Genomic DNA, 27,656 nt, shown 5'->3' on the forward strand with positions numbered 1-27,656 from the left:
CTTCTGCCCTCTCCGTTCCTGGGCCTCCTTGCATGCGGAGGGGAAAGAAGCCCAGGACTGGGAATCCAGAGTCCCACATTCTGGTCCTGGCTCTGTGACCAACTCGCTTTCTGGCCTCAGGCCAGGCCCTTCCTCTCTCTGGGCCTGTTTTCCCACTTGCACAATCAGGGGGCCAGATGAGGGGCTCCATGGGTCCCTCCATCTTCGACATGCTTCCTTCTGCAGGAACAATGACCGAATCCAAAACCTGCTTAGCCGGGGCCTGGCCTGGAGGGTGCAAACTGGGGGCCACCGGCTGATTCCAGCCCGCAGACATGTTTTGTGTGGGCCTCAGCATTTTCATAAACACTTTTGAAATTTGGGAGATTTCACATAGCGATCCAGGTCTCTAAGCTTCCTTGAACGGGAGGTCAGCCACACTGGGCGTGTCGCCTAGCGTGGTGACGACTGGCTGGAGCTGCCTTTTAGAGGCACACGAGCTGCTTCCCACTTCCACTGTCCTCCTTCGTGGCGTTACCTGCAAGGCCTGAGCAGCCATGTAAGTTTGTAACCTTGATTTCCGGCCCCCACTGTCTACAGGACAAACCAAGGCCCAGAGGACAGAGCCCTTTCCCGAGGCCGCCCGGGGAGTCGCAGAGGCAAAGCCGGTGCTCCTCCCACATTCAGCCACCTCCTAAGCAAGCAGTAGAAGGGAACCTGAGAGAGGGAGGATTTGTTAAGGCTCCTCGAGCCCCAGGGCACGTCCTCTGAAGGAAACGACTTGGAGTGATTCCCAGGCAGGACCATAGTCTCCCGAGAGCTCTGCTCCGGGCCTCTGGCCTTGTTGGGCCAAAGTTCTCACGTCTTCCTGGTAGGCCCCTCCCTGTTAGGCTGCGTGAGATGGGGGGGATAACCTTGTCCAGCCTCATGAAAGCTGCTGTGCTCTTCTCCCACTGATGGGCAATGTTCATCCATTTGGGGAACCTCTGCCGAGATCGTGCTAAGTGCCAGGTTCCTCTGGCACTGGGGGTTGTGGTGGGGAACCAGGCAGATCCAGACCATGCCCTCACAGTGAGCAAGGCCAGAGCATGGCCCCCACAGGAGAGCCATTCTGAATTCTCAGTAACCTCTGCCGGCTCCCCAGGCTCTAATTCTTGCCAAGAGAAGAGACAAACACAGGTTTGGACAAGACTGGAGTGTGAGAGGGTCTCACGAAGGACCCGCTGACAAGGACCCCGTGCTGTCCAGCCCATCTTTCTTCAGCACCACTCAGCCAGGCAGCAGAGACCCTGAGGCAGGGGTGGGGTTGGCTGAAATGGGAAGTCAGCCCAGGGCCTGATCCTCTTCCTCCAGCCCTTTCACATGTGCAGTGAGGAGATCCCCTTTCCTCTCAGCTCCTCCTGGGTCCTCAGTCCCAATGGGAGAAACCACAGGCACTTGGCTCTTGCCTCTTGGCTTCTCCTCCAAGTGAGGCCACGGGAGGAAGGTCACTCTGGCCTCCAAGGACAACCCAGAAAACCCCTTGGCTTGCCTGGCTTTTTGCTGAGGTGAGGACTGGCCTTGGGTAACAGTGACACTTTCCCTTACTGATTGCTGATTATGTGCAGGACCTGGGCTGGACACTTCACACACCACACCTCACCGCGTCCTCACGACACGCTGGGAGGTGCAGGTTCTTATTATTCCCATCTTGTAGACAGGAGAATTGAGGCCCAGAGCGGTTAAGAACCTCACACAGTTAAGGAGGGGCGCAGCCAAGGATTCTGATCAGATTAGTGTGACACCAGAACCGTGAGTCTTAGCCACTATGTTCTAGTGCCTCCAGTGTCTACTCTGCTGCCCTCTGAGGACTGCAAGGTTGAGGTGGGGGGGTCTACCGCACACTCAGGTTCTTTGGTTGTTGCACTGCCTTTTCAGCCTTTTAGCTTATGTTTTGTTTTTGTTTTGTGGTGAGGAAGATGGACCTGAGCTAACATCCATTGCTAATCTTCCTGTTCTTGCTTGAGGAAGATTGTCACTGAGCTAACATCTGTGGCAATCTTCCTCTATTTTGTATGTGGGATGCCGCCATAGCATGGCTTGATGAGCAATGTGGTCTACACCCAGGATTTGAACTGGCGAATTCCTGGCCACAGAAGTGGAGTGCGCAAACTTGACCACGACACCACCAGGCGGCCCCTCTTTTTTGCTTTTTAAATATTAGCAAAACTAGAAACTAGGAGAGCTTTGATTTTTATTCTGAATCTGAATCAACTGAAAAGTCAAATCTGCTTCTCACCCTTTGGTTCTTCATGCCCAAGTGGGTGGCTGCTGCGTGGACCATTCATCCTACCCTTGTGCCAGTTTCCTCCATGGCTGTGGCACAGCAGCTAGGCCATCAGTAATATCAGCAGGTAGAGAGGCAAAAGGAGATTGTCTATCTGCGTAGTGTATGCTTCTAGGAGGGACACGATGCTGATGGACCCCAAAATCCAAGCATAACTGTAGTTTAGGTCCACTCCACTGTCAAAGATTAAGATCAGAGCCACAGAAATTATCTGGGCAAATACAGACGTCATGGTCCCCTCAAAGGTCTTTTTGGTTCCAGGCCAGTGGATCTCCCCCATGGTGCTGCCGAAGATGGAGGCCACAGTGTCACCCACACCCACAGCCAGGACACCCGCATAGGGGACCAGGGCCCTTGCTCCCCCCAGGCTACCCTTCTGTGTGCAGGGTCTAGGGACTAGCCAAATGGGAAGAGACATCCCCAGCAGCAGGTAGATGTGTGTCAGGATGAGTGGTCCACTGTCTCGTTCATCCAGGAAGAGGGACAGGAGGCTCCGCAGAGTATGGCCCAGGGGCTTGATGCGGAAGTAGCGCACGTACTCCAGGAAGAGGAACACTGCCAGACATACAGTGGCGGCCACATAGAGCAGAGACCGGTCAAAGACGATACCTGGGACGTAGGTGGCCACTACAATGAAGTGGAAATACTTCCGGGCAATGGTGGGGGCCTGGTGCTTTTTGGACTCAGAAGATGACCTCTTGGCATTCTGGTACAGCACCACCAGGCAGGCTACGGTGGCCAGCAGAGTCCAGTAGGCCAGCAGGTAGATGCGGGTGTTTGTCTGGAAGAGGAACTGAAGAAGCCAGAGCAAGGGGTTCCTGTGGATGAGCCGGTGCAGCCAGGGCAGCACCACGCCCAGAGCCAGAACACAGGTCATGAGGTGGAAAAATATGGAGGAGGCCCAGGTACCTGAGTCCATGAAGACAAAGAGGGTGCTGAAGAAGACGCCCATGAGCACCATCCCTACCACCACGACCAGCAGGAAGAAGTCCACCGGATCGCCCTGGCTTTCCACCACAGTCAGAGAGCGCTTGATGAGCTGGTTAAGCATGAAGCTGATGCCACCCAGTACCAGCAGTGCCTCCCCAGGGGTGAAGCAGCGGGGCAGCAGGTACAGCAGGATCATGTTGAGGTAGACGAAGATCAGCAGGACCTCCAGGACCTCGATCACCTCGCCCACACTCAGTGAGTGCTTCATGATATAAATGATGACACCTCCAGCCAGGCCCGAGATGACACAAGTGTTGCTGGGCACCGGGCGAGTGATGCCAAGCGCCAACACTGATGAGAAGAGGGCCACAGCCATGCCAGACGCTGCCACCACAATTCCAAAGCGCTCGAAGTATGGGTTCCCCGCAGACTGGCAGCGCTCCTTCATGACCAGTCCGAGCAAAGGCATGACCACTGAGGCGGGCAGTAGGCCACTGTTTGCGGACGTTCGGAACCGGAAGACAGCGCTTCCCTGCTGCAGCAGCCGGTCCCACTTGTATTGGACATAGAAGGCCTGCACTGCGAGGGCCACGGCGCACCACGAGTATCGGTCCCACACGGCCGCGTGGATGCTCAGCACCACCGCGAACACCACTGCCGCCTCTGCCAGCACCGACCCGCTCAGCGGAGCCCCAGTGCCCGAAGCCGGGGAAGCGCACTGTCGGGTCATGTCACTAGACCTGGGACCTCGGAGAAACCGAGGTAACTACGGACGCCTCGGACTCTGGGAACCCCAATCCCTGCCAGACAGAAATCGGCAGCTTCACCCAGGCAGCACCTTCTCTCCCCGTTCTCCGGCAGCGGGAGGGAAGCTTCACTGTAGGCCGCTCTTTTCGGCCTGGGAGCTGGTGCGTGGTCACCGCCACCGTCTCTCATCTACGCAATGCACGTCGCCACTCGGCCGCCTTCTTCACACACTCGGCCGCCCTCGCCGTAGGATACTCTGCTACCTGGGCATCGCCATCTTGGCTCCGCCCTGCGCCACCGTCACGTGACCGAAGGGCCCGCCCACGCGCTCGCAGGGACGGTCGGGTCACGTGGGCGCGGCGTCTCGGGGCGGGGCTGGAGCGGCGCCGCGCGTGCGCGCGCGCGAAGATGACGGCGGCCGCCAGAGGGCGATGTGTGAGGTGCAGAGCTGCCAGAGTCAGCGGGACGGGTGTGAGGCACGGAGCATAGCCTAGCGGAGGCGGGGCGGGAGAAGGGCGAGATGGGGTTGTGGCAACGGGGCGGACCCAGGCTAGCTGGACGGGCGCCGACACGGGAGGCGGTTACGTCCAAACGGTGCCCACGCGCGGGGATCTGAGGCGCCTTCTCGGAGAGGGGCCGGTGCCTGGGCCCTCTGCTCGGCGCCGGCCTCCGTCTCTTCACCCGCTCTTTCCCTGCCCTCGTCCCCAGCGGCGCGTCCCTCGGCGGCCCCCGCGCCTACTCGTGCGGCGTGACGCTCCCTCGAGGCAGGACGAGGCGCTTCGCTGTCGCCGCGACAGCCTCAGCCCGGACCGCCGCCGCCCCCCGCTTCCCTGGCGGCTACCCGGTGCCCATGTGCTCCGGCCGGAGTCCGCGTGTCGCCGCCCCCGGGCGGCCCTGCCCTCCGTGCTCGCAGCCTTCCCTCCATCCGTCTGCTCGTCCTCCCGTGCGCGGCGTGGTCCGCCGACCTGCCCGCGGCCCCCAGAGAGCCAGGCGCCGTCCCGGGCTCGGGGCGAGGAGCTGCCGTCGACGGAGGGGAGCCGGTGCTTACCCAGCGGCGCGTCGTCTCCTCGTTGCCCGACGCCGCGCGCCCCGCTGGTGACAGACGCCTCGCGGCCCAGCCCGCAGCTCCGGCCGGATCCCCGCGGCTCCGGTTTCCCCGTCGCGGCGGTGTCCCCACTCTCCCCGCCGCCCGCCCTCCCGAGTTCGCGGACGCCCCTGCCGCTTCCTGCTCCCTGGCCCGCGGCGCTGCCCCGAGTTCTGTCCGGTCGCCGCTGTGTCCCCAGCCCGCGAGCGCGCGTGAGAGGCGCTCGGTCAATAGGCGAAGCGCCGGGCCCCGCTGATGGCGCCGCCCTCGCCGGCGCTCGCGCGAGGCCGTGGCGTCCGGGCCCCCGCTCCGCGTGTGCGCCTGGCGAGCGCCCGCTGCGCGTCCTCCGCCGCTCCTCCACGGCAGCCTCGCTTCGGGCAGCCCCGCGCTTGCTGGCCGGCCTGCCGCAGGCGCCGGTGGCAGTCGGCGCGGCGCCGGGGGCGAGCTCAGCTGGGCGGGGGGAGGCGCGCTCCGCGAGGACAGCGCGAGGCCGGCGCGCGGGCGCTGGTTTGCCTGCAAGGTGCTCGGCTGGTCCTGGGGACCCTACCCGGCTCGGACCCGAAGGGGGTTTTCCAGGCGCCGCCCCGCTCCTAGCCCGTGTCCCGAGAGTGACCCTTTGTGAGCTGGAGGGCCCGTCGCGACGACTGGGATCGTGCTGGGCAGCAGCCTTCTGCGAAATGCCTGGCGGTCTGCACTAAGAGAAAGCTTAGATTCCGTTCCTGGGCTGCTGACTCGCAGGTGACCTCAGACAGGCCAGCTGCCCCCTGGAGCCTGTTTCTGCAGATGTGAACCCTTTTGAGAGCAGTGCTGAGCATGGAGGGAAGTCACTGTGAAAATGCAGTAATATCCTGACATCAGTCACTCAGGGCTTGGGGAAAGTCAGTTGAATATTGGCATTTTTGCGTCTCTCCTACGGTCTTCACTTAGTGTGTCTGTAGAAGTCTGAGTGGTGTGTGAGTTGAAAAAACAGCTGTGGTTTGAAAAGCTTGCTGCTAAGCGTGAATCTCAGTACACGCGGAAGAGGCGGCCTCATCCTTGGAGTCAGCATCCGTGGGCAGCGGCCACTTCTAGCTATCGTGTCCATGTGGGCTATGACTCTGTTCCTCGAGAGAGCCATCTCAGAGTGGGCTGGCTGTGTCTCAGCTTTCCACCGAAAGGACTCTGTTGTAGAGACTGGTACTCCCAGCCCCCTGGGAGCTTCCGCCCAAAGGTTTCCAGCCGCGTGGGTCTCTAAGGAAGGTAACTTCCAGGTTCCGTTGACCCTGGCTCTTTCAGGAATGGAGTTCCTGGTGTCTTCTAGAACATTGGACTGGAAGTCAATAAGTTTTTTAACTTTACCTTTGAGGCACGTCGTTTAATTTCTGTGCCTCAGTTTCTCCCCTAAATACTTAGCTCGGATTTATTCGTTGTGCAGATGAGCGAGAGACAACGTAGCACTTCGTTTGTTCCTTAAAATACAGGTAGAGGTGTTACCCTGAGGCTTTGGATTGCAGAGCACAGTTCCGGTCGTGTGTGTTGTGTCTTGAGAATCACCTGTTGAAACCTTCAGGTCTGCATTTGAGGTGAAGTCTCTCCTTGATCCCTGGGTCGGTTCCCAGTGAGCTCTCTCTTCGCTGACTCTTTTCTATGTCATATGGTTATATTCCTTTGTAGCGTCCGATTGTTAGCATCCTGCTGTTTGCTACTTTCTACTTTTTTGCTGATTGTGTGATGTGTGTTTAATGTCCTTTGTCATTCCCAACACTAAGCTTCTGAGCATCGTGAAGGTCTTTGATTTATTTGTGTCCCCATCATTCTTTGATCATAAATGTGTAGGAATTGAGGAAGCAGTAACACTCATTTCCACAATGATTCCCTTCCTGATGAACGACCATTTTCTCCTTTATTCGTCCTTCTCTTGGCACTTCTGTATATAGTATTTGTTTTCCGTAATTTTTCTGTTCCAATTAGAGTACAAGTGTGAAAGGGCCTCGTGGTGTTCTGCTTTGATGCTTGTTCATCGCACGTCTTTTTGAGCCTCTCCTATGTTCCATCCAGCGTGTTAAGGTATGGTCTGCTGATGTAGACAGGAACGCTTCGCTTCAGTGTTTGCTTGCTTGCAGGGTGAATTCTTGGGTGCAGCTTGAGGCCGTGTAATGCCCTGGTTAAACTCGGGAGTCATGTAGGCCTCGGTTCAAGCCCTGGCTCCAGTATAGATTAGCTTTGTGATCTCAGGCTAGTTCCTTAACCACTCTTAAACCTGAGTTTCCTGCTCAGATAGTGGGAACAGTAAGAGTATCCGCCTCATAAAGGAAGTTGTCAATATTCAGTAAGACCAAGTGTTAAATACTCACTTAGGACAGTGCCTGACAGGTAACTGCTCAAGAAATGTTGGCTGTTCTTGTTATCAAGAACTCACCTTCAGCAAAGATTGTTCTTGACACCTTATAACAAAAAGACCATAACATGACGTGGTTTTACCTGAGTTGTAATTTGCCAGAGTTGTAATAGAGGGACCGTTACATTTCTAAAGTATAAAAGTTACTGCTTTGGACCGGCCCCGTGGTGCAGCGGTTAAGCGCATGCATTCCACTTCTCAGTGGCCCGGGGTTCGCCAGTTTGGATCTCGGCTGGGGACATGGCACCGCTTGGCAAAAGCCATGCTGTGGCAGGCGTCCCACGTATAAAGTAGATGAAGATGGGCATGGATGTTAACTCAGGGCCAGTCTTCCTCAGCAAAAAAGAGGAGGATTGGCAGTAGTTAGCCCAGGCTAATTTTCCTCAAAAAAAAAGAGTTACTGCTTTGCTCTAGAGCTTGATCTCCAATCTTGTTAGTAGGAGAATCTCCCCCCATCTCCTCCCCGTAAAACAGCTAATATGTCCAGCGGAAAAGGCAGAGAGGCTCTGTACTGACCAGGCCTTTAACCTGCTCCTCTGAGGCAAACTGATGCCCTAGAGCAGTGGGAATTGAGGGATGCATTTGGGTACTGGTTTTAAAGTGTAGATTTCCCGTGCTCAGCCTCTGAGAAAGAGTAGCTGTAGGTGGTGAGGAGGATTCTGAAGTGTTGCTGTGTTGTTCCCAGGTGATTTTGCTCTTTGTGGTCTAAGGACCAACTACATGTTTGAGAAATCCTCCTTAGGGACATTGTATCTTTTCCCCTCCCCAAAGCAGCAGGGCATGGTTGTATATCCTAGTTGTAAGTCCTAGTTCTTCTATGTGAGCTGCTGGCACGGTGAGGCTACTGACAGGCGGGTGGTGTGGTTGTGAGACTGCGAAACAAACTCGGGGATGTCACCGAGCTTTAACCACTAGGCCATCAGGGCTGGCTTAAGACAGTGTACTTTTTCCAAAAACTATACAGATTTTGGTGTAAGAAATACCCAGAGCTTGAATTTGAGAAAACAAGGAATTCTTGACTGTATTGGTCTTCTTAGTCTCTTCTGCGACTCACTGCTACCTAGCTTGTTATAGACCTGAGTTCTGAAAGCAAATGCAGATAAATTAAAGGTCATAGATGCCCAGGCTGTTTGAAATTGGAAGATGGATGATCAAGAAAGAGTGATTTAGGGGCTGGCCAGTGGCGTAGTGGTTAAGTTGGCATTCAGTCGTGAATGCTTTCTTGTTATCAGGAAAACGATTAGGGATTCCACACTGATTTTCTTTTTCTCTTCAAAGCCTTAACCCCTAGGAAAGAGATTTATAATTTTTAGGTGTGTTTAACTGTTTTGATGGGAAGGTACTGAGAGACAATTTTAGATAGATTGAGCTAGTGCTGTGTATTACAGTCTTAATGGGGAAAACATTTTCAGTTGATGCTCATAGTTAATACAGGTTGCATTCTTTTTGTTAAATGTTTAGTCCATTTTATGAGGATGTTTTTGTCTTTTCTCTGCAGATAAGCTTTCTAAGAGTGTTAATTATTTCCGGTTACTATTCTAGGGCTGATTTAGGTTCTCGCAAAATATAATCCCCATAATTTTGTTTATTTGTTTTGGTGAGGAAGATTGGCTCTGAGCTAACATCTATTGCTAGTCTTCCTCTTTTTTGCTTGACGAAGACTGTCCCTGTGTGCCATTCTTGCTCTATTTTATATGTGGGATGCTGCCACAGCCCTGGTTGCCGAGTGATGTGTAGGTCCTTGTCCAGGATCCAAACCTGCGAACCCTGGGCCGCCAGAGCAGAATGGGCAGACTTAAACGACTATGCCACTGGGCCAGCCCTCCCTAGGCTTTATACCCCTTTCTTGAGAGAATTTCTTAATGGTTACATTTTGAAATTTAATTCTAGTCTTTAAAAAAAACCCCAAAGTATGTTTCCTGAAATTCTAATTGCATGGATTTGGGATGAAGGAAGGAATTGGGGTAAGCCCATGGTGGGCAGGATATCTGAAGAGCTCACTGGGGGCAGGGACTGTATCTGCTGTGTGTTTCTTTATCCTATGTGTGTAGCGATGCATGTGACACCTAGTGGGAATTCATTCATAAATTAATGAACATAGTACCATTGATCATGACTGTTCCACTCTACTTGGTTGAGAAAGTGAATTATAGCATGAAGTTAGAAAATTTTCTGGAGGTGATGGGGGTCCTGAAATATACAAAGTCCTTTTCTAGATTGTTCTTCCTTATCGGTCACTACATTTTAATAAGGAAGGAGATTGAAATACTAAATTGAAGCATCTTCTTAGCATAGAAAACGTACTGTAATTTCTTAGTGTGTTTCATTAATTCTAAAGTACACATTTTTTCACACTTTAAATACCTCTGAAATTGGAATATGTTTTCTTGTTGATGACTTGTAGAATGTAGATAATCATGTGTCCTGCAATTAATGGCATCTTAAATGTGTTGAAATATGGTGGCCATCCTCATTTGTAGCACAATATCTGCTTGGTTTAGGTTAAAATCCTATATTTTAGGGTGTTTTTTTTTTAAGGTTTTATTTTTTCTTTTTCTCCCCAAAGCCCTGTGGTACATAGTTGTGTATTTTTAGTTGTGGGTCCTTCTAGTTGTGGCATGTGGGGCGCTACCTCAGCTTGGTTTGATGAGCAGTGCCGTGTCCGCGCCCAGGATTCGAACCAACGAAACACTGGGCCGCCTGCAGTGGAGCACGAGAACTGAACCACTCGGCCCCAGGGCCAGCCCCACATTTTAGTTTCTTAATGTTTATTTTTTATTTATTTTTTTAAAGATTTTATTTTTTTTCCCCCAAAGCCCCCCAGTACATAGTTGTATATTCTTTGTTGTGGGTCCTTCTAGTTGTGGCATGTGGGACACTGCCTCAGCGTGGTTTGATGAGCAGTGCCATGTCCGCGCCCAGGGTTCGAACCATCGAAACACTGGGCTGCCTGCAGCGGAGCGTGCGAACTTGACCACTCGGCCACGGGGTCAGCCCTACTTAATGTTTATTTTGAACATCAAACTTCCAAGAACAGTAAAACAGGAATACCGTCCAAAATTTTAACAAATTGTTTTGCGTGTTGAGTTCCTTGCTTTCAGAGAAGACAAAATAGCTGTGAGACAGCTTAGTCAAGTTTGTACAATCTAAAAGAGCAAAATCACCACTGCTTTCTGTAATTTTCAGGAGCAGTAGAGAACTGTGGACAATTCTGCTTGGAAGGTCGGCTCTGAGAGAACTGGTAAGTGGTGGTGTTCTTGAGTGGATTCTATCGTTCTTTGTTTGTGTAGCTTATATTAGGGAAAAACCCTGCCTTCTCTTTGACCTGGGAAGTAAACACATTTTCTTATTCCTAAAACTTTGTAAACATGCATTCCCTTTTTCTCTCTGCTGAAATGCGGTATGTCTTAGAGCCTGGCTGCTGAAGATTTCTAAATCTCCACCTTTCTATGTCCCTTAGTGATTCCTTTTCTGAAAAGCTCCCAGTGCTGCTTGACTGGCTACTGAGGGTAGAGGTACAAATACCACTCCATTTCCTCAGGCTAAGAAAGATTCTCAGACCTTTGTTCCATCTCATACTTGACTTGCCTTTTTTTCCTTTTCCGTCTAGCTAGCTCCTGAGGTCACAGAGGCTGTGGTTTCTAGGACTCTTCCAAGTGTATAATCAATAAAGGACAGTTCTTTGTGTTGATCCTTGGGTGTTCTGACCTGTGAGGGTGAAGTGTGAAGACAACATTCAATTATTGCTCCTTTTGTTATTGTAATTAACATAGTGAATGTTACACTTTTTTTAGAGCCTTAACATTTTTGTGATGACCTCATCTGATCATTCCACTTCTCGGAATTTATTTTATTCTATTTTATTTTTTTTATTTTTGAATTTTTTTAAAGATTTTATTTTTTCCTTTTTCTCCCCAAAGCCACTTGGTACATAGTTGTATATTCTTCGTTGTGGGTCCTTCTAGTTGTGGCATGTGGGACGCTGCCTCAGCGTGGTTTGATGAGCAGTGCCATGTCTGCGCCCAGGATTCGAACCAACGAAACACTGGGCCGCCTGCAGCGGAGGGCACGAACTTAACCACTCGGCCACAGGGCCAGCCCCTCGGAATTTATTTAAAAAAACTGAATCTTGAAAACGTTTTGTGCACAGAGCTCTTTACCATAGCGTTATTTATGTTAATAAAGAATTACTGTCAGCTTAAGTGTTTCTAACATTAGAGGGATGATAAATAAATTATGATCTATCCACTTGGTAAAATATTATGCAACTACTAGAAAGGATGTTTATCAAGATTTTCATAAGAAGGTCAAGTCATTTTGTTAGAGTTAAGCAAAGAGAAGGAGGCTGCAGAATTCTGTATTCAAAATGATTTCAACTGTGGGGGAAAAGGCATATTAAATAGACTCAAAGGAATATGTTACCCTCAGTGTGATCCTGGAGTATGATTCAAATTGCATTTTTATAATTTCCTTACTCTTTTCCAGAATCAGATTGAGGCAGAACTGAGTAAACATTGGCAGCGGCTGTTAGAGGGGCTTTCTTACTACAAACCTCCCAGGTATGGCTCTTCTGTGCGTGTGGTTAGAGTGATTCCCCTGAGGATCCGGCGTGGATGGACCCATCCTCATGTTAGGAGATTGCTGAGAGAACGCAGTTTGGTTACCAGGGACAAGAGTAAGGCACGTGTTTCTGTCTGTTGAAAGGAGGGGAAATTCCTTCTAGAAATACGGTATTGTTGAATCCAATTATGTAGCCCAAGTGTCTGGGCATGAGGACTTATTAAATATTGAGTCACTATTCTTAATATTTATTTTGGTCCATCAAGTTTGTGTGAGGCACTGTCAGCACCACATTCTGGGGTGTAGCAGTGAACGATGATAATAGCAGCTGATGTTTATATAGTGTTTACTATGTACCAGTTACTTTCCTAAGCATAGACTTAGCATAAGTTATTTAATCCTCACGTCAGCCCTTTGAGTTACGTACTATTTTTATTCTTTGTTCAAATATATAGATTTTCTTTTACTGAGCAGTTGGAAACAACAATGGTAAAATATAAAGTGGTTACAAAAGAGAATGCACCTTGTCGGAGTAGACTCTTGTTAATTCCTAGTCCAGATCTCATTCTGTCATGGATCATAGTTCCCAAGCCACCCTCATTTCCCTTCTACTTCTGAGCATTGGTTGATTTTGTTACGTCTTCACCTTCCATCTTCATTCTCTTAGGTTAGTGAGGATCTTTCATTTTTCATCCTGTCACCCCTTCCCCCATAATTGTTCTGAAGTAGCTCCCAGACGTCATATTATTTTATCTGTAAATGCTTTACTCTGTATCTAAAATATATGGACTTTTAAAAAGGATAATCAGTATCTTATCACATTTAGGTACTTTTATTATTGTTTCCATTTTACAGATGGGGAAACTGAGGCACAAACAGGTTAAGTAACTTGCCCAAGGTCACACAGTAGTAAGTGGTAGAACCGGGATTTGAACCTGGCAGTCTTACTCCAGTGTCTGTGTTCTTCATCATCATTCTGTGTTGCCCTTTCAGAACTTATTGTTTAACCTTATGCTAGCCTTTGTGTTGGGGATTTTCTGTGAAATGTGAGTCTCTGTAAAAAAAATGCAACAAGAACAACATGCTTTAGTTCACAAAATGGACGTTTGTGGCGTTAGTTTCCTTTTTGAAAGCGAAAAGTTCTGTTTGTGGTAGCATGGGATTTGAAGTCTGACAGAAATGATTTTTTCATTTTTTTGTTTTTTTGACTGCAGGCTTTATTTGAATCTAACCTTTCTTTCTTTCTTTTTTTTTTTTTTAACGTCCTCTTTCTTTCCAGGATACAATCCAGGGTACCAAATTGCATTTAGTTGTCATGTCTCCTTAGCATAGCTGTGACAGTATCTCAGTCTTTCCTTGTTTTCATGACCTTAAACAGTTTTGAGGAGGACTGGTCAACTGTTTTGTAGAAGGCCCTGAATTTGGATTTGTCTGCTGTTTTTCTCATTACTAGATTGGGGTTGTGGGGTTTGGGGAAGAATACACAGAGGTGAAGTAGCATTCTTGTCACATCATGAGAGGATGCATGTTGTCCATGGAGTCACTGGCGATGTTAACCTTGCTCACTCGGGTGGGGTAGCATGTGCTCAGCTTCTCCTCTGTAAAGTCCCTTTTCCCCCTTTCCCTCTTCTGTTGTTTGGCAGTGAGTCACCGAGTGTAGCCCACTCTCACTGTGGAGGTGTGGTGGAATTCAGCTCCACCTCCTGAAGGGGGTAGCATCTATGTATATTATTTGGACTTCTTTACAGATTTCCCCTTCTCCCCATTTGTTTAGTCACTCATTCATTTATGTCACTATGGACTCATTTATATTTATTTTACACTTCGTTTATACCTTGTTCCAACTTTGGCCATTGGGAGTTCTTTTAGTTTGGCTTCTGTGTCATTTTGACATGCCCCCATCCTTTTGTTTTCTGAGTTTTCCCTTACTTTCTGACATTACCAGATGCTCCAGGCTCATCTAGTATATTTCCCCATGTAGCTCTAGAATCAGCTATTTCTCCAAGGAGTCCTGGTACCTTTTATTAGAGTATAATATTAGAAACCAAGATTTGGGTGCTGAGTGTGCTTGCTGCTACGGGGGTGTCGTAGCTCCTGGGCTTTCTCAGTGGACGGAGCTGGGTAATATATGTATGTATACTAACGGACCTGGTTTTAAATGTCACCTCCACTTTGTGTTAGCTGTGGGATTTTTGGTAAGTTATTTATCTTCCTCAGTGTTGGTAATTCCATTTGTAAAATGGAGATCATAATACTTACCTTTCAGGATACTTTTAAGCATCAAAATGAATTACTGTAACGTAATATATTTACAAATAATATCTTTAAAACTATAGTTTGTAACAGACGTATACTATAATTATTACTTGGGCATAAATAGTTCTTTGTTATGAAGTCTGTAAGGATGAACTTGTGTGTGTGTGTGTGTGTGTGTGTGTATTTTGTAGGCATCTAAAAGGCAGAAAAAAGTATGTAGTAAAAGTATCTTTAAGTGCTTTTATTTTAAACCCTAGGGGTCATTGAGAAAGAGGAAATGATTCATTGGTTTTTTTCATAGTCCGAATTCCGCTGAAAAAGTGAAAGCTAATAAAGATGTAGCTTCACCTCTGAAGGAACTGGGTTTAAGAATCAGCAAGTTCTTGGTGAGTAAAAATGAGCACCAGCTCAGTTTATTACCTGCAGTGTGGATGAGAGTGGTTATATCGTTAGTGATTTTGGTGAAAATTCCTTTTATTTCAGTTTTGGAGATGAGATTGAGCATACTGTGTTTCAAAATACCCAAGTTGCAACTCTTCTTGCTAAAAGCCACAGATCAAGTTGCCTGACCTGGTTACTTCTATCACAGAGTTTTCTTCAGCACATGTGGTGGTCTTTAAATTGGCTAGATTGTATTTAAATATGTAGCTGTTTTCTTTTCATTTTGGAAACTCAGATCGCACCTCTATAGTACTGTTCTTGGGGAATCAGCACGGTTGTTTCTGACCTGTAAATTACATGTCAGTGACTGCCTCCTTTTTTCTCCTATTTGGGTTAAAATTGTTATGTTGTATGGAATCTTTTGAAAGGGTTTTGCTGATTCAGGTTCTGTGTCCATTGCAGAGGACAAACCTTTAGAATGCTCTCATGGTGTGTGGTTTCCTCACTGAGAACCTCTGTGTTTCAGGGTCTTGATGAAGAACAGAGTGTACAGTTACTCCAGTGTTACCTTCAAGAGGATTACAGAGGTACCCGGGGCTCACTGAAGGTTGGTAGTTACGTGCAGCTCCCTTCTACTTTTATCCTTTTCCTTGTTGGTTTGAGATAACGTAGGGTTTTGGTATCAGTTCTTTGCAGCAGGGGGAGGTGATGAGATATAGTCCTTCTCAGGAAAGACTAAAGGCTTAAAAAAACATACTTAAGGGGCTGGCCCCCGTGGCCAAGTGGTTGAGTTTGCTCACTCTGCTTCGGTGGCCCGGGGTTTCACTCGTTTGGGTCCTGGGTGTAGCACTGCTCATCAAGCCATGCTGAGGCGGCATCCCACATGCCACAACTAGAAGGACTCAAAAGTAAAATATACAGCTATGTACTGGGGGGCTTTGGAGAGAAGAAGGAAAAATAAAATCTTAAAAAAAAAAACCCAAAATCAAAGAAACAAAACAACATACTTAAGCTGAGTTCTGTCCTCAGACTTGGAGGGGTGGAGAGGTCAAAGATTGACGTGTTAATTATAGAATCTCAGGGTATCAGAGCTGAAAAGGACCCGACATCTGGCCTTTTCAGCCCCTCATGTTACATATGAGGAAATGGAGCCCAGAGGAGGGGGGCCGAGAATTGAGCACAGACTTGGATGTGCTTAGGTAAAAACTGTTTCCAGAAATGAGTGGGCGTTTATAATCTTGAAGGGTGAGGTGAGGGTGTTTACCTTTTTCTTTGTTAATTGAGTTTTGCTTATAAGACGGCTTCTTGACTGTTCTTTTTTCCTTCTCTCGGTACAGCAAGATGAGAGGCAGAGCCAGGCCCTAATCCTGAAGGTCAGTAGTAGTCACCCTTTCCATTGTTTGGTGTAGAATTGGGTAATGGCTTCTTGACCTTGTTCTCCCGAGTATTGCTGGCCTTTGCCTCTTGTGTTAGGTGAGCATTGAGGTCTTAATGGAGAAGCTTATTAACTCATTTGTGAAAGGAGGCTCTTTTATCCCCTGGACCCAGCTGATGGCTTTTTCCGAAGGAGATTCTTCAGCCCCTGGGGGTGAGAACTGGTTGATGGATATTTCTTCTCTAGGTCTAAGTGCAACGGGATTAATTTGTATTTCTTGATTACTTAACATTCCCCCTCCCAACCTCCCAAAGCAAGCTTTTCACGTAGAATCTCATTTTATTTTATTTTGTTATTTTTAAATTTTTATGAGTTAATGATAGGTTACAATCTTGTGAAATTTCAGTTGTACATTATTGTTTGTCAGTTGTCTTGTAGGTGCACCCCTTCACCCTTTGTGCTCCGCGCCCCACCTTTCCCCTGGTGGCTGCTAATCTGTTCTCTTTGTCTACATTTTTAAATTCCTCATATGAGTGGAGTCATACAGAGATTGTCTTCCTCTATCTGGCTTATTTCACTTAACATAATTTCCACAAGGTCCATCCATGTTGTTGCAACTGGGACGATTTTGTTCTATTTTTATGGCTGAGTAGTATTCCATTGTATGTATATATATATATATATATCTATATATCTATATATAGATATATCTATATATATATATCACATCTTCTTTATCCAAACATCAGTTGATGGGCACTTAGGTTGCTTCCATGTCTTGGCTATCGTAAATAATGCTGCAATGAACATTGGGGTGCATGGGACTTTTGGAATTGCTGACTTCAAGTTCTTTGGATAGATACCCAGTAGTGGGATAGCTGGATCGTGTGGTAGTTCTATTTTTAATTTTTTGAGGAATCTCCATACTGTTTTCCATAGTGGCTGCACCAGTTTGCATTCCCACCAGCAGTGTATGAGGGTTCGTTTTTCTCCACAACCTCTCCAACATTTGTTACTATTTGTTTTGGTTATTTTTGTCATTCTAATGGGTGTAAGGTGATATCTTAGTGTAGTTTTGATTTGCATTTCCCTGATGAGCAGCAATGATGAACATCTTTTCGTGTGCCTATTGGCCATCCGTATATCTTCTTTGGAGAAATGTCTGTTCATGTCTCCTGCTCATTTTTTGATGGGGTTGTTTGATTTTTTGTTGTTGAGTTGTGTGAGTTCTTTATATATTATGGATATTAACCCTTTGTTGGATGTATGACTTGCAAATATTTTTTCCCAGTTAGTGGGTTTTTTTTTATTTCAATCCTGTTTTCCCTTGCTTTAAAGAAGCTCTTTAGTCTGATGAAGTCCCATTTGTTTATTCTTTCTATTGTTTCCCTTCTCTGAGAAGACATAGTGTCCAAAACGATCCTTTTACAACTGATGTCAAAGAGTGTACTGCCTACATTTTCTTCTAGAAGCCTTATGGTTTCAGGTCTTACCTTTAGGTCTTTGATCCATTTTGAGTTTATTTTGGTGAATGGTGAAAAAGAATGGTCAATTTTCATTCTTTTATATGTGGCTTTCCAGTTTTCCCAGCACCATTTGTTGAAAAGACTTTCTTTTCTCCATTATATGCCCTCAGCTCCTGTGTCGAAGATTAGCTGTCCATAGATGTGTGGTTTTATTTCTGGGCTTTCAATTCTGTTCCATTGATCTGTGCACCTGTTTTTCTACCAGTACCATGCTGTTTTGATTACTGTAGCTTTGTAGTATGTTTTGAAATCAGGGATTGTGATGCCCCCAGCTTTGTTCTTTTTTCTCAGGATTGCTTTAGCAATTTGGAGTCTTTCATTGCCCCATATGAATTTTAGGATTCTTTGTTCTATTTCTATAAAGAATGTCATTGGGATTCTGATTGGGATTGCATTGAATCTGTAGATTGCTTTAGGCAGAATGGGCATTTTAACTATGTTTATTCTTCCAATCCATGTACATGGAATGTCTTTCCATGTCTTTATGTCATCATCTGTTTCTTTCAGAAAAGCCTTGTAGTTTTTGTTGTATAGGTCTTTCACTTCCTTAGTTAAATTCACCCCAAGGTATTTTATTCTTTTTGTTGCAATTGTGAATGGTATTGTGTTCTTGAGTTCTTTTTCTGTTCATTTGTTATTAGAGTATAGAAATGCTACTGATTTATGTAAATTGATTTTATACCCTTAAACTTTGCTGTAGTTGTTGATTACTTCTAAAAGTTTTCCAATGGATTCTTTGGGGTTTTCTATATATAAGATCATGTCATCTGCAAACAGCAAGAATTTCACTTCTTCCCTCCCTATTTGGATTCCTTTTATTCCTTTTTCTTGCCTAATTGCTCTGGCCACAACCTCCAGTACTATGGTAAATCAGAGTGGTGATGAGGGCATCCTTGTCTCGTTCTTGTTTTCAGGGGATGGTGCTCAGTTTTTGCCCATTAAGTATGGTGTGGGCTGTGGGTTTGTCATATATGGCCTTTATTATGTTGAGGTAGGTCCCTTCTATCCCCATTTTGTTCAGAGTTTTTATCATAAATGGCTGTTGGATCTTGTCAAATGCTTTCTCTGCATCTATTGAGATGATCCTGTGGTTTTTATTCCTCAGTTTGTTGATGTGGTATATCACGTTGATTGATTTGTGGATGTTGAACCATCCCTGTGTCCCTGGTATGAATCCCACTTGATCATGGTGTATGATCCTTTTGATGAATTGCTGAATTTGGGTTGCCAAAATTTTGTTGAGAATTTTTGCATCTATGTTCATCAGCGATATTGGCCTGTAGTTCTCCTTTTTCGTGCTGTCCTTGTCAGGCTTTGGTATCAGCGTGATGTTGGCCTCATAGAATGTGTTAGAAAGTGTTCCATCCGCCCTAATTTTTTGAAATAGCTTGAAAAGGATAGGTATTAAATCCTCTCTGAAAGTTTGGTAGAATTCCCTAGGAAAGCCACCTGGTCCTGGGGTTTTATTCTTTGCGATGCTTTTGATTGCTGTTTCAATCTCTTTCTTTGTGATTGGTCTGCTCAAATTGTCTGCTTCTTCTTGACTAAGCTTTGGGAGATTGTAGGAGTCCAAGAATTTATCCATTTTCTCTAGGTTATCCATTTTGTTGGCATATAGTTTTTCGTAGTATTCTCTTATAATCCGTTGTATTTCTGTGGAGTCTGTTGTTATTTCTCCTCTTTCATTTCTGATTTTGTTTATTTGAGCTTTCTCTCTTTTTTTCTTTGTAAGTCTGGCTAGGGGTTTGTCAATCTTATTTATCTTCCCAAAGAACCAGTTCTTTCTTTCATTGATCCTTTCCACTGCCTTTTTTGTTTCAATAGCATTTATTTCTGCTCTGATTTTTATTATTTCTCTCCTTCTGCTGACTTTGGGCTTTGTTTGTTCTTCTTTCTCTAATTCAGTTAGGTGTAGTTTAAGATTGCTTATTTGGGATTTTTCTTGTTTGTTAAGATGTGCCTATATTCTGATGAATTTCCCTCTTAATACAGCTTTTGCTGTATCCCATATGAGTTGGTATGGCATGTTATCATTTTCATTTGTCTCCAGGTATTTTTTGATTTCTTCTTTAATTTCTTCAGTGATCCATTGCTTGTTCAATAGCATATTTAGTCTTCACATCTTTGTGCCTTTCTCAGCTTTTTCTTGTAATTAATTTCTAGCTTTATAGCATTATGATCGGAGAAGATGCTTGTTATTATTTCGATTTTTTTTTTATTTGTAGAGGCTTGCCTTGTTTCCCAACCTATGGTCTATCCTTGAGAATGTTCCATGCCTAGTTGAGAAGAATGTGTATTCTGCTGTTTTTGGAAGAAGTGTTCTATATATGTCTATTAAGTCCAACTGTTTTAGCTTTTCGTTCAGCTCCACTGTTTCCTTGTTGATTTTCTGTCTGGATGATCTGTCCATTGATGTGAGTGGGGTGTTGAGGTCCCCTACTATTGTTGTGTTATTTTTGATATCTTCTTTTAGGTTTGTAAATAGTTGCTTTATGAACTTTGGTGCTCCTGTGTTGGGTGCATAGATATTTATAAGCGTTATTTCTTCTTGATGAAGTGCCCCTTTGATCATTATATATTGGCCCTCTGTGTCTCTCTTTACTTGCCTTATCTTGAAATCTGTTTTGTCTGATGTAAGTACTGCAACACCTGCTTTCTTTTGTTTGCTATTAGTTTGGAGTATTGTCTTCCACCCCTTCACTCTGAGCCTGTGTTTGTCCTTGGAGCTGAGGTGTGTTTGCTGGAGGCAACAAATTGTTGGGTCTTGTTCTTTAATCCATCTTGCCACTCTGTGTCTTTTTATTGGAGAGTTCAATCCATTTACATTGAAGGTGATTATTCATGCATGAGGGCTTAATGCTGTCATTCTGTTGCTTGTTTTCCAGTTGTCCTGCGTTTCCTTTGTTTCTCGTCCTGTGTGTTTTAGCCTACCCATTGACTTCTGCAGTTTCTTATGCTGGGTTTCTTAGCTTTTTCCTTATTTATGTTTTGTGTCTCTGTTCTGTTTTTTAGTTTAGTGGCTACCTTGAAGTTAGTTTCAGAATCTCGTGCATAACAGTCCATTTTCTGGTGGTCTCTTACTTCCTTAGCCTAAACTGATTCAGTCCCTTTCCTCCTCCCCTCCTAAATTGTTATTTTCATCTCTTATTCCAACTTGTGATGTGAGTTTGTGGTTAAAGTGATAAGATTGTCTTTGCTTTGGTGACTTCCTTCCCTTTATCCTAATGCTATAGTTGAATATTTGCTATCCTGTTCTGATTCTATCTGTTTGTCTCCCTACTGTGTGTTTTGTGACCCTTTCTCCCTTTTTTTCTTTTTTCAGGTATGAGGGCCTTCTTGAGGATTTCTTGGTGGGGGACGGGTCTTGTGGCTACAAAGTCCCTTAGCTTTTGTTTGTCTGGAAAAGATTAAATTTCTCCCTCATATCTAAAGGATATTTTTGCTGGACAGAGTATTCTTGGCTGAAGATCTTTATCCTTTAAAGTTTTGAATATGTCATTCCAGTCTCTCCTAGCTTGTAAGGTTTCTGTAGAGAAATCTGCTGAAAGTCTGATAGGGGTTCCTTTGTAGGTTATTTTCTTCTGCCTTGCTGCCCTGAGGATTCTTTCTTTGTCATTCATTTTTGCCATTTTTACTACTATATGCTTTGCAGTGGGTCTTTTTACATTGACAAACCTAGGAGATCTGAAAGCTTCCTCCACACATTTCTCTCTCAATCCCTAGGTTTGGGGAGTTCTCTGCTATTGTTTCTTTGAGCATGCTTTCTGCTCCATTTTCCTTTTCCACACCCTCAGGAATACCAATGATTCTTAAGTTGCTTTTTCTCCTTTAGTCGGCTGTTTCTCGGAGTTTTTCTTCAGTTTTTTTTTTGCTCTTCGTTCTCTTCCTTCCTCTGTCTGGAGCCATTCAGCCTGTCTATCTTCAGTTATGCTAATTTGCTCCTCTGTGGTGTCAACACGAGCATTCCGGGAATCCGTATTGTGTTTTATCTGATCCATTGTATTTTTCATCTCTAGTATTTCTGATGGATTCTTCTTTGTAGTTTCAATCTCTTTTGTGAAGTAACTCCAGAACTCGTTCACTTGTTTCTCTATATTTCCCTTTACGTCATTGAGTTTTTTGATGATAGCTATTCTGAATTCATTGTCACTTAGTTTACCTATTTTCAAGTCCTCAGGACATACTTCTGTGTTTTTATTGTTTTCCTTCTGGTCTGGAGCTTTTATAAATTGCTGGATGGTAGAGGAGCGGTTTTTGCGCATAATACTATTCAGTTGCAGTCACTGCCTGTTCCCACTAGATGGGGGTTGAGAGCAGCGCATTCTGAGCCCTCCACCTTCAGCCGCGATGGCAGTGCACAGCGTGGGTTGGGGGAGGAGGGGCACTTTCTTGTGCGCAGACCTGGATTCCCATCAGATCTCGCTCTCTGCTTTCAGCTTTCGCTCTCTGGTTTCCTGGGGCCCTGGCTTGATGGGGTTCCCCCACGCAAAAGCTTTCTCCTGTTAGAGAGTTTCCGCTGCATGGGTCTGTGGGAGTCCCAGACGATCCCCTGGACGGGCGGCCCCTCCCCTGCCCCTTCTCTCACCTGCGGCAGCCATCCAGTCTCTAGGGGAGGGAGCGAAGTTCTCTCTTACCCCTTCCAGCTCCTCTGAGGGGGGCTCCAGCCTCTCTGCCATCCGTTGTTTGGCTGCTGTGGGTCTCTGATGATTTCTGTGCTATTAGGATTTTTGTTGGAATGTGGTTGCTCCTTTTGGTTATAATTTGGAGGAGAGAGAATCCCAGGCAAGCTCACTCTGGCATGACGCTTACGTCCTAATCCTAGAATCTCATTTTAAAATGATATTTGACCATGACTTCTGAAGTAGTTTCCTATTTGGTATTTAGTGAGAAGTAAGTACATTAGTTACAAACAATTAGGACATATAACACTGGTATTTTTATATTTTCTTTTGTGTATTTGGCCTGTCAGTTTATAGCATTGTGTGTTACTTGAATGCTCTGAGAAATCATGCTAGAAAACTTACTCATGTTATAAATAATTCCTTTTATCTTGCATGACTTTACTCGTATACTAGTTCATGAAGGTCTTTTGCTTTCTTTTGAGCTAACAGTATGCTTCCATTTCTGTGATTGCTTATAGAAACTGACCATTTCCATTCATACCCTTTTTTTTTTTTTTGAGGTAGATTAGCCCTGGGCTAACATCTGCTGCCAATCCTCCTCATTTTGCTGAGGAAGACTGGCCCTGAGCTAACATCTGTGCCCATCTTCCTCTACTTTATATGTGGGACACCTACCACAGCATGACTTGCCAAGTGGTGCCATGTCCACACCTGGGATCTGAACCAGTGAACCCTGGGCTGCCAAAGTGGAATGTGAGCATTAACTGCTGTGCCAGCGGACTGGCCCCTCCATTCATACTTTTAAGTGATCTCTTTATAAGCAAATTTAAAATTGAATATCTTCTTTACAAAGGTGAGTTACTGATTTTGAATCTTTGGGTTCTTCCCAGATTGCAGATTATTACTATGAAGAAAGAACCTGTATCCTTCGTTGTGTCTTACACCTTCTCACTTACTTCCAAGATGAAAGACACCCCTATAGGGTAAGCCCATTTCGTCATGTTGGTTCTCTTTACCCTATAAAATTCAACTCTTGTTAATAATTTTATATTATTCATATTCGTTTTCATTTGAATATTTACCTTTTACTGTAGGCATAAGTTGCTCTGCTTTGGATTTTCTTTTCAGGTTGAGTATGCAGACTGTGTTGATAAATTGGAGAAGGAGCTAGTTACAAAATACAGACAGCAGTTTGAAGAGCTTTATAAAACTGAAGCACCAACGTGGGAGACACATGGAAACCTCATGGTATGTGGTTAGTGGCCCCTCCTATAAGTCTTAGGAGGATTGTATACTCCTCCCCATTGAGCTCCAAGTAAATTATTTATTCATTTATCAACTTAAAACACTTATAGATTATCGTTCTTCAGAGAAGTTTAAACATGTTATATGGACCAAAACGTTGATGACTTCAACTAATGGTACTTACTTTTGGACATTTTCCCTTGTCTTTGTCTCTCCAGTTACCTAAAGTATTCTGTTAGTGGTTAAATGGTTAAGTCTAAAAGCGAGATTTCATTTTCTTTATTATCGTTATCAAGTGTGTGACACTAGTTTGATTATTTTATCTTAAATCTTAAACCACTCTACATTTATAGTTTGGAAGATGACCTTTTTTGTTTTGAAAATAATACGTTTATTAAAACAATTCAACGAAAACACAGACAGTAGCTATTTAAAATATTTAGTAGAAGAGCCCATTTACAGTATCAACGAAAGCATAAATTCCTCAGGAATAAGCTTACAACAGTGAAAATCTAAATGAAGGGGACTTTAAAATGCTGTCAAGGGTGTATCAAAGAAGTTGTAACCAAATAGAAAGACATGCTACATTTTGAATAAAGAGTCGGCTCTGTGAAAGTGTTAGTACTTCCTATATTAACTTGTAAGCTTAGTGCCGTCCCAGAAAAAATACTAACAAGTGTTTGTCTTGCCTTTTATTTTAGAACTAGACAGACTGATTCTAAAGTTCACCTGATGGGGCTGGCTTGGTAGCCGAGTGGTTAAGTTCTTGCACTCTGCTTGGGCGGCCCAGGGTTTCGCCGGTTTGGATCCTGGGCTTTGACATGGCACTGCTCATCAGGCCATGCTGAGGTGACATCCTACATGTCACAACTAGACAGACTCACAACTAGAATACACAACTATGTATTGGGGGGCTTTGGGGAGAAGAAGGAAAAAAAAAATTAAAAATAAAATTCTTGTGAAAAATAAGAATAGCCAGGAAATTTTTGAAAAAGGAAAATAATGAAGGAAAATTAGCCTTAGTAGATAATAAGACTACAGTAATTTAAAACATGGTATTGGCACTTGAATAAATAGATCGACGAATAGAGCGTAGTAGGAAGTCTACCTATAGACCCAAATACTGATAGAGAATTAGTGTATACTAAAGCTGCCATTTCAGATCAGTGCGGAAATGTTGGATTATTCAATAAATGCTGTTAGAACCATTGGGTAGCCATCTGGAGAAAAATTGAACTGTATCTGTTTCATACCTTCTACCAAAAGAAAATCAGATAGATCAATGATTTAAATTAAAAAGAAATTCAGCTATGAAAGTACTAGAAGAAAACATGACAGGTGGTTTTTTTTGTTTCTTTGTTTTTTGGAGGTTTCTTTGTTAGGAGTTTTTTTTTTTTAGATCTTATTTTTCCTCCTTTTCCCCAAAGTCCCCCGTTATGTAGTTGTATATTTTTGCTGTGGGTGCTTCTAGTTGTGGTATGTGGGACGCCACCTCAGTATGGCTTGATGAGTGGTGCTAGGCCTGTGCCCAGGATCCCAACTGGCAAAACCCTGGGCTGCCGAAGTAGAGTGCGCGAACTTAACCACTTACCCGTGGGCTTGCCTTATTGTTTGTGTCTTTTTGATGAGGAAGATTGACCTGAGCTAACATCTGTTGCCAATCTTCTTTTTGTTTTTAATTTCCTTTTTTTTTTTTCTTCTTCTCCCCAAAGCCCCCCGGTATGTAGTTGTATATTCTAGTTGTAGGTCCTTCTGGCTCTGCTACATGGGTCACCGCCTCAGCATGGCTTGATGAGTGGTTCTAAAACCATGCCCAGGATCCGAGCTTACATCAGCCCTGTTACCACTTGGTCCCTGAGAACAGATTGTTGGAGTTGGGGTCATGGGTGGGGAGGTCACCACTGGGAGGGCAGGCTCCCCAGGTTTGGGTTCCACTTTCTCTCCCAGGCGCCCGGCGCATACAGCCCCCTTAGGGCCTGGGGGTGGGAAGCCACCTCACTTTAGATCAGTCACCAGGGTTCCTACCTTAGAAGGGTCCCCACCTTAGATCACTCACTTGGACACTAAGGCACGTTTTAGCGTCTCTTGTCTTAACGATTATGTCCATTTGTCTGTCCATTTGTGTTTTCTGTGTCATGTCAGCGGATGTAATCCTCAGAAATAATGCACACTGGCCTCTGACAACCATGAAGCAATCTGTTACATGTGGGGTCTGAACGTATAGACTCGGTTCAAATATCAAATAAACCTATAACAGAAAGTACCTCTGGAGGCCTCCATCTCGTGGGGGTCCCTTCCCTCAGCTCTCTGGGGCCCAGTGGGCCCTGTACACTAGTTTGTTGAGTGACCATTTGTTGGGCACCTACAAGATAGTTAGCTCTGCTCCTCTCCCTGCCCCGTGCAACTGTAAGCTCCTTAGAGGCAGCTGCTGGACGACAGCTGGACGGAGCGTCTGTTACAAGTCACGTGTGGGCCCGGGCCAGGATCCTGCAGTCAGCACATTGTCTGCAGGCCCAGTGGCCTGTGGTTTGGGCCCTCGTGAGCTTTGCTGGATTGGGGGAGGGAAGGGAGGGCAGTGGAAAGGGAGGCAGTCCTTGTCCCAGCTCAGTCATCCCCTGCCTGGAGCTGGGCAGGTGCCTTCCCTCCCGTGGCCTCCGTATCTCATCTGTGCAATGGGCATTGCCACTCTGTGCTCTCACAGGTCCCTTGTGATTCCAACAGCCAGTCCCAGGGTTCTGCAGAGGTGGGGCAGAGAGTCACCGTGAGAGGGCCTGAGCTGCTCGCAGCCCCTTTGGGACATTGGGAAAGGTGCTGGGGTCCAGGGCAGAGGCTCAGAGAGGTAGACAGGGCTTCCTTCTAATCCTAGCTCTGCCATTTATTTGATGTGGGGCCTCAGTTTCCTCATTGGTAACATGAGGATGGTGTTGGCAGCCATGCAGCATTGCTCTGAGGCTGACTCCTGATGATTCTGCATTTGGGTGGACTTTTCAGCAGAGGGCCTGGCTCCCAGTACCCAGTCACGGATATCTTCCTCCCAGACCAGAGAGGCTTGTGCTGGACTGACTAAGGGGCCCTGGGACAGGGGTCTTTGGGGGAAGAAGAAAGGCCATCGCTTCTGACCTCGGCCTTACGGTGAAACCTTAGCTGCTGCATGGGCACTTCCTCTGGAACAGGCCGGAGTCTGCCTTTCCTCCCTCCATGGGACTCTGACCCCTCCAGGTGACCTCAGGACTGAGCAGCTGGACTGTGACCCCCTCTTGGACCCTCCTGTGTCTCCAGAGTGGAGGTATTCCCCTCCTGTCTGGTGCTACCTCTCTCTCCCCAAACTCCCATGCCCGGACCCAGCCTTGGGGCCGCCCAGTGCCTGGAGCAGCACTGTTCCATCTGGAGCTGGTTAGTTTTTGGAAACAACAGCAATGTGCAAACGCCTCCCACCGCTTCCCAGAGCCTGAGCAGAATGAATGAATGAACACAAAGCCCAGCCCCTCCCCTTCTTCCATTGCTCCCCACTCCACTTAAACCACAGGGGTGGTCTTCTCTGACTCCAAGTGCAGTTTGGAAAACCTGAGGAATTTCAAAAAACAAATGAAAAATACCCTCACATTCCACCCAGAACAGCCCCACTAACGTTCGGTGCACGGTGAGTACGCACTCACTGAGTGCCCAGCTCTGTGCCAAGCTCCTTGTCAGCAGTAAGAATTCATCTTCCTCCTTACAAAACGAACTTCTGTTATCCCGAAATTGCAGATGGGGAAAGTAAGGCCTGGGCGTGGACTCGACCCCAGTCTGCCTCACTGAGCCTCCACCGCGAGTCTTCACTGGGGGTTCCCAGGGCAGTTGCTAGCCCAGCACGACAGGCCCTCCCTGTACTGGTGGCACATGGCAGGTGTCTCTGTGTTTTTTGGAGGACCCCCTCAGAAGGGGCCAGGACAGCTGGCCACGCCCTGCCTCCCGTGAGCTGAGTCTCAGCTGTATTTCCCGTGGTTCTGTCTTCAGCCTGCCCTCCTCGCCCAGCTTAACCCCTCTGACCCTCTCCTTCCAGCCTCGAGAGCCCAGTGGGGCTCAGCCCTCCCCCGGCCCTGGGCCCTCGGGAAGCCGGCATGAAGCAGCTACTCCCAGTACAGTGCACTGGCCCAGAAGACACGACTTGACTGGGGCCAAAGCTCCTGAAGCCTGAGCTGTGTCCCCCTGCTCATTCTCAAGACGCTCTGTGTCTTTGCCATTCAGAAAGTGTCATTTCAGGGAAGG

The 27,656-nt window shown here is 46.2% G+C and overlaps 2 protein-coding genes across 5 annotated transcripts; one reads left to right on the forward strand and one right to left on the reverse strand.

The window, feature by feature from the left end:
• Nucleotides 1–2,195: 2,195 nt before the first annotated feature.
• On the reverse strand, nucleotides 2,196–4,075 carry LOC139079747 (dolichol kinase). The gene has a single exon (XM_070596823.1). It carries the CDS (start codon nucleotides 3,963–3,965, stop codon nucleotides 2,349–2,351), a length of 1,617 nt encoding a protein of 538 aa, XP_070452924.1. The 5' UTR covers nucleotides 3,966–4,075; the 3' UTR covers nucleotides 2,196–2,348.
• Nucleotides 4,076–4,269: 194 nt separating this feature from the next.
• On the forward strand, nucleotides 4,270–27,585 carry LOC139079750 (nucleoporin NUP188-like). 4 transcript variants are annotated; one of them, XM_070596875.1, is made up of 9 exons: nucleotides 4,270–4,422; nucleotides 10,630–10,684; nucleotides 11,929–12,002; nucleotides 14,561–14,645; nucleotides 15,167–15,247; nucleotides 15,978–16,013; nucleotides 23,054–23,146; nucleotides 23,292–23,411; nucleotides 24,110–25,671. In XM_070596875.1, the coding sequence occupies exons 1-9, from the start codon at nucleotides 4,391–4,393 to the stop codon at nucleotides 24,113–24,115; spliced, it is 582 nt and encodes a 193-aa protein (XP_070452976.1). In that variant the 5' UTR covers nucleotides 4,270–4,390; the 3' UTR covers nucleotides 24,116–25,671. The 4 variants fall into 4 exon arrangements, with proteins under 4 accessions (XP_070452976.1, XP_070452973.1, XP_070452975.1 ...); XM_070596872.1 differs by lacking the exon at nucleotides 24,110–25,671 and adding an exon at nucleotides 27,451–27,585 and having other exon boundaries at nucleotides 4,323–4,422; XM_070596874.1 differs by lacking the exon at nucleotides 24,110–25,671 and adding an exon at nucleotides 23,519–24,023 and having other exon boundaries at nucleotides 4,323–4,422.
• The last annotated feature ends 71 nt before the right edge of the window (nucleotides 27,586–27,656 follow it).

Source organism: Equus przewalskii, chromosome 26 (genome assembly GCF_037783145.1).
Source record: "Equus przewalskii isolate Varuska chromosome 26, EquPr2, whole genome shotgun sequence".
NCBI lineage: Eukaryota > Metazoa > Chordata > Mammalia > Perissodactyla > Equidae > Equus > Equus przewalskii.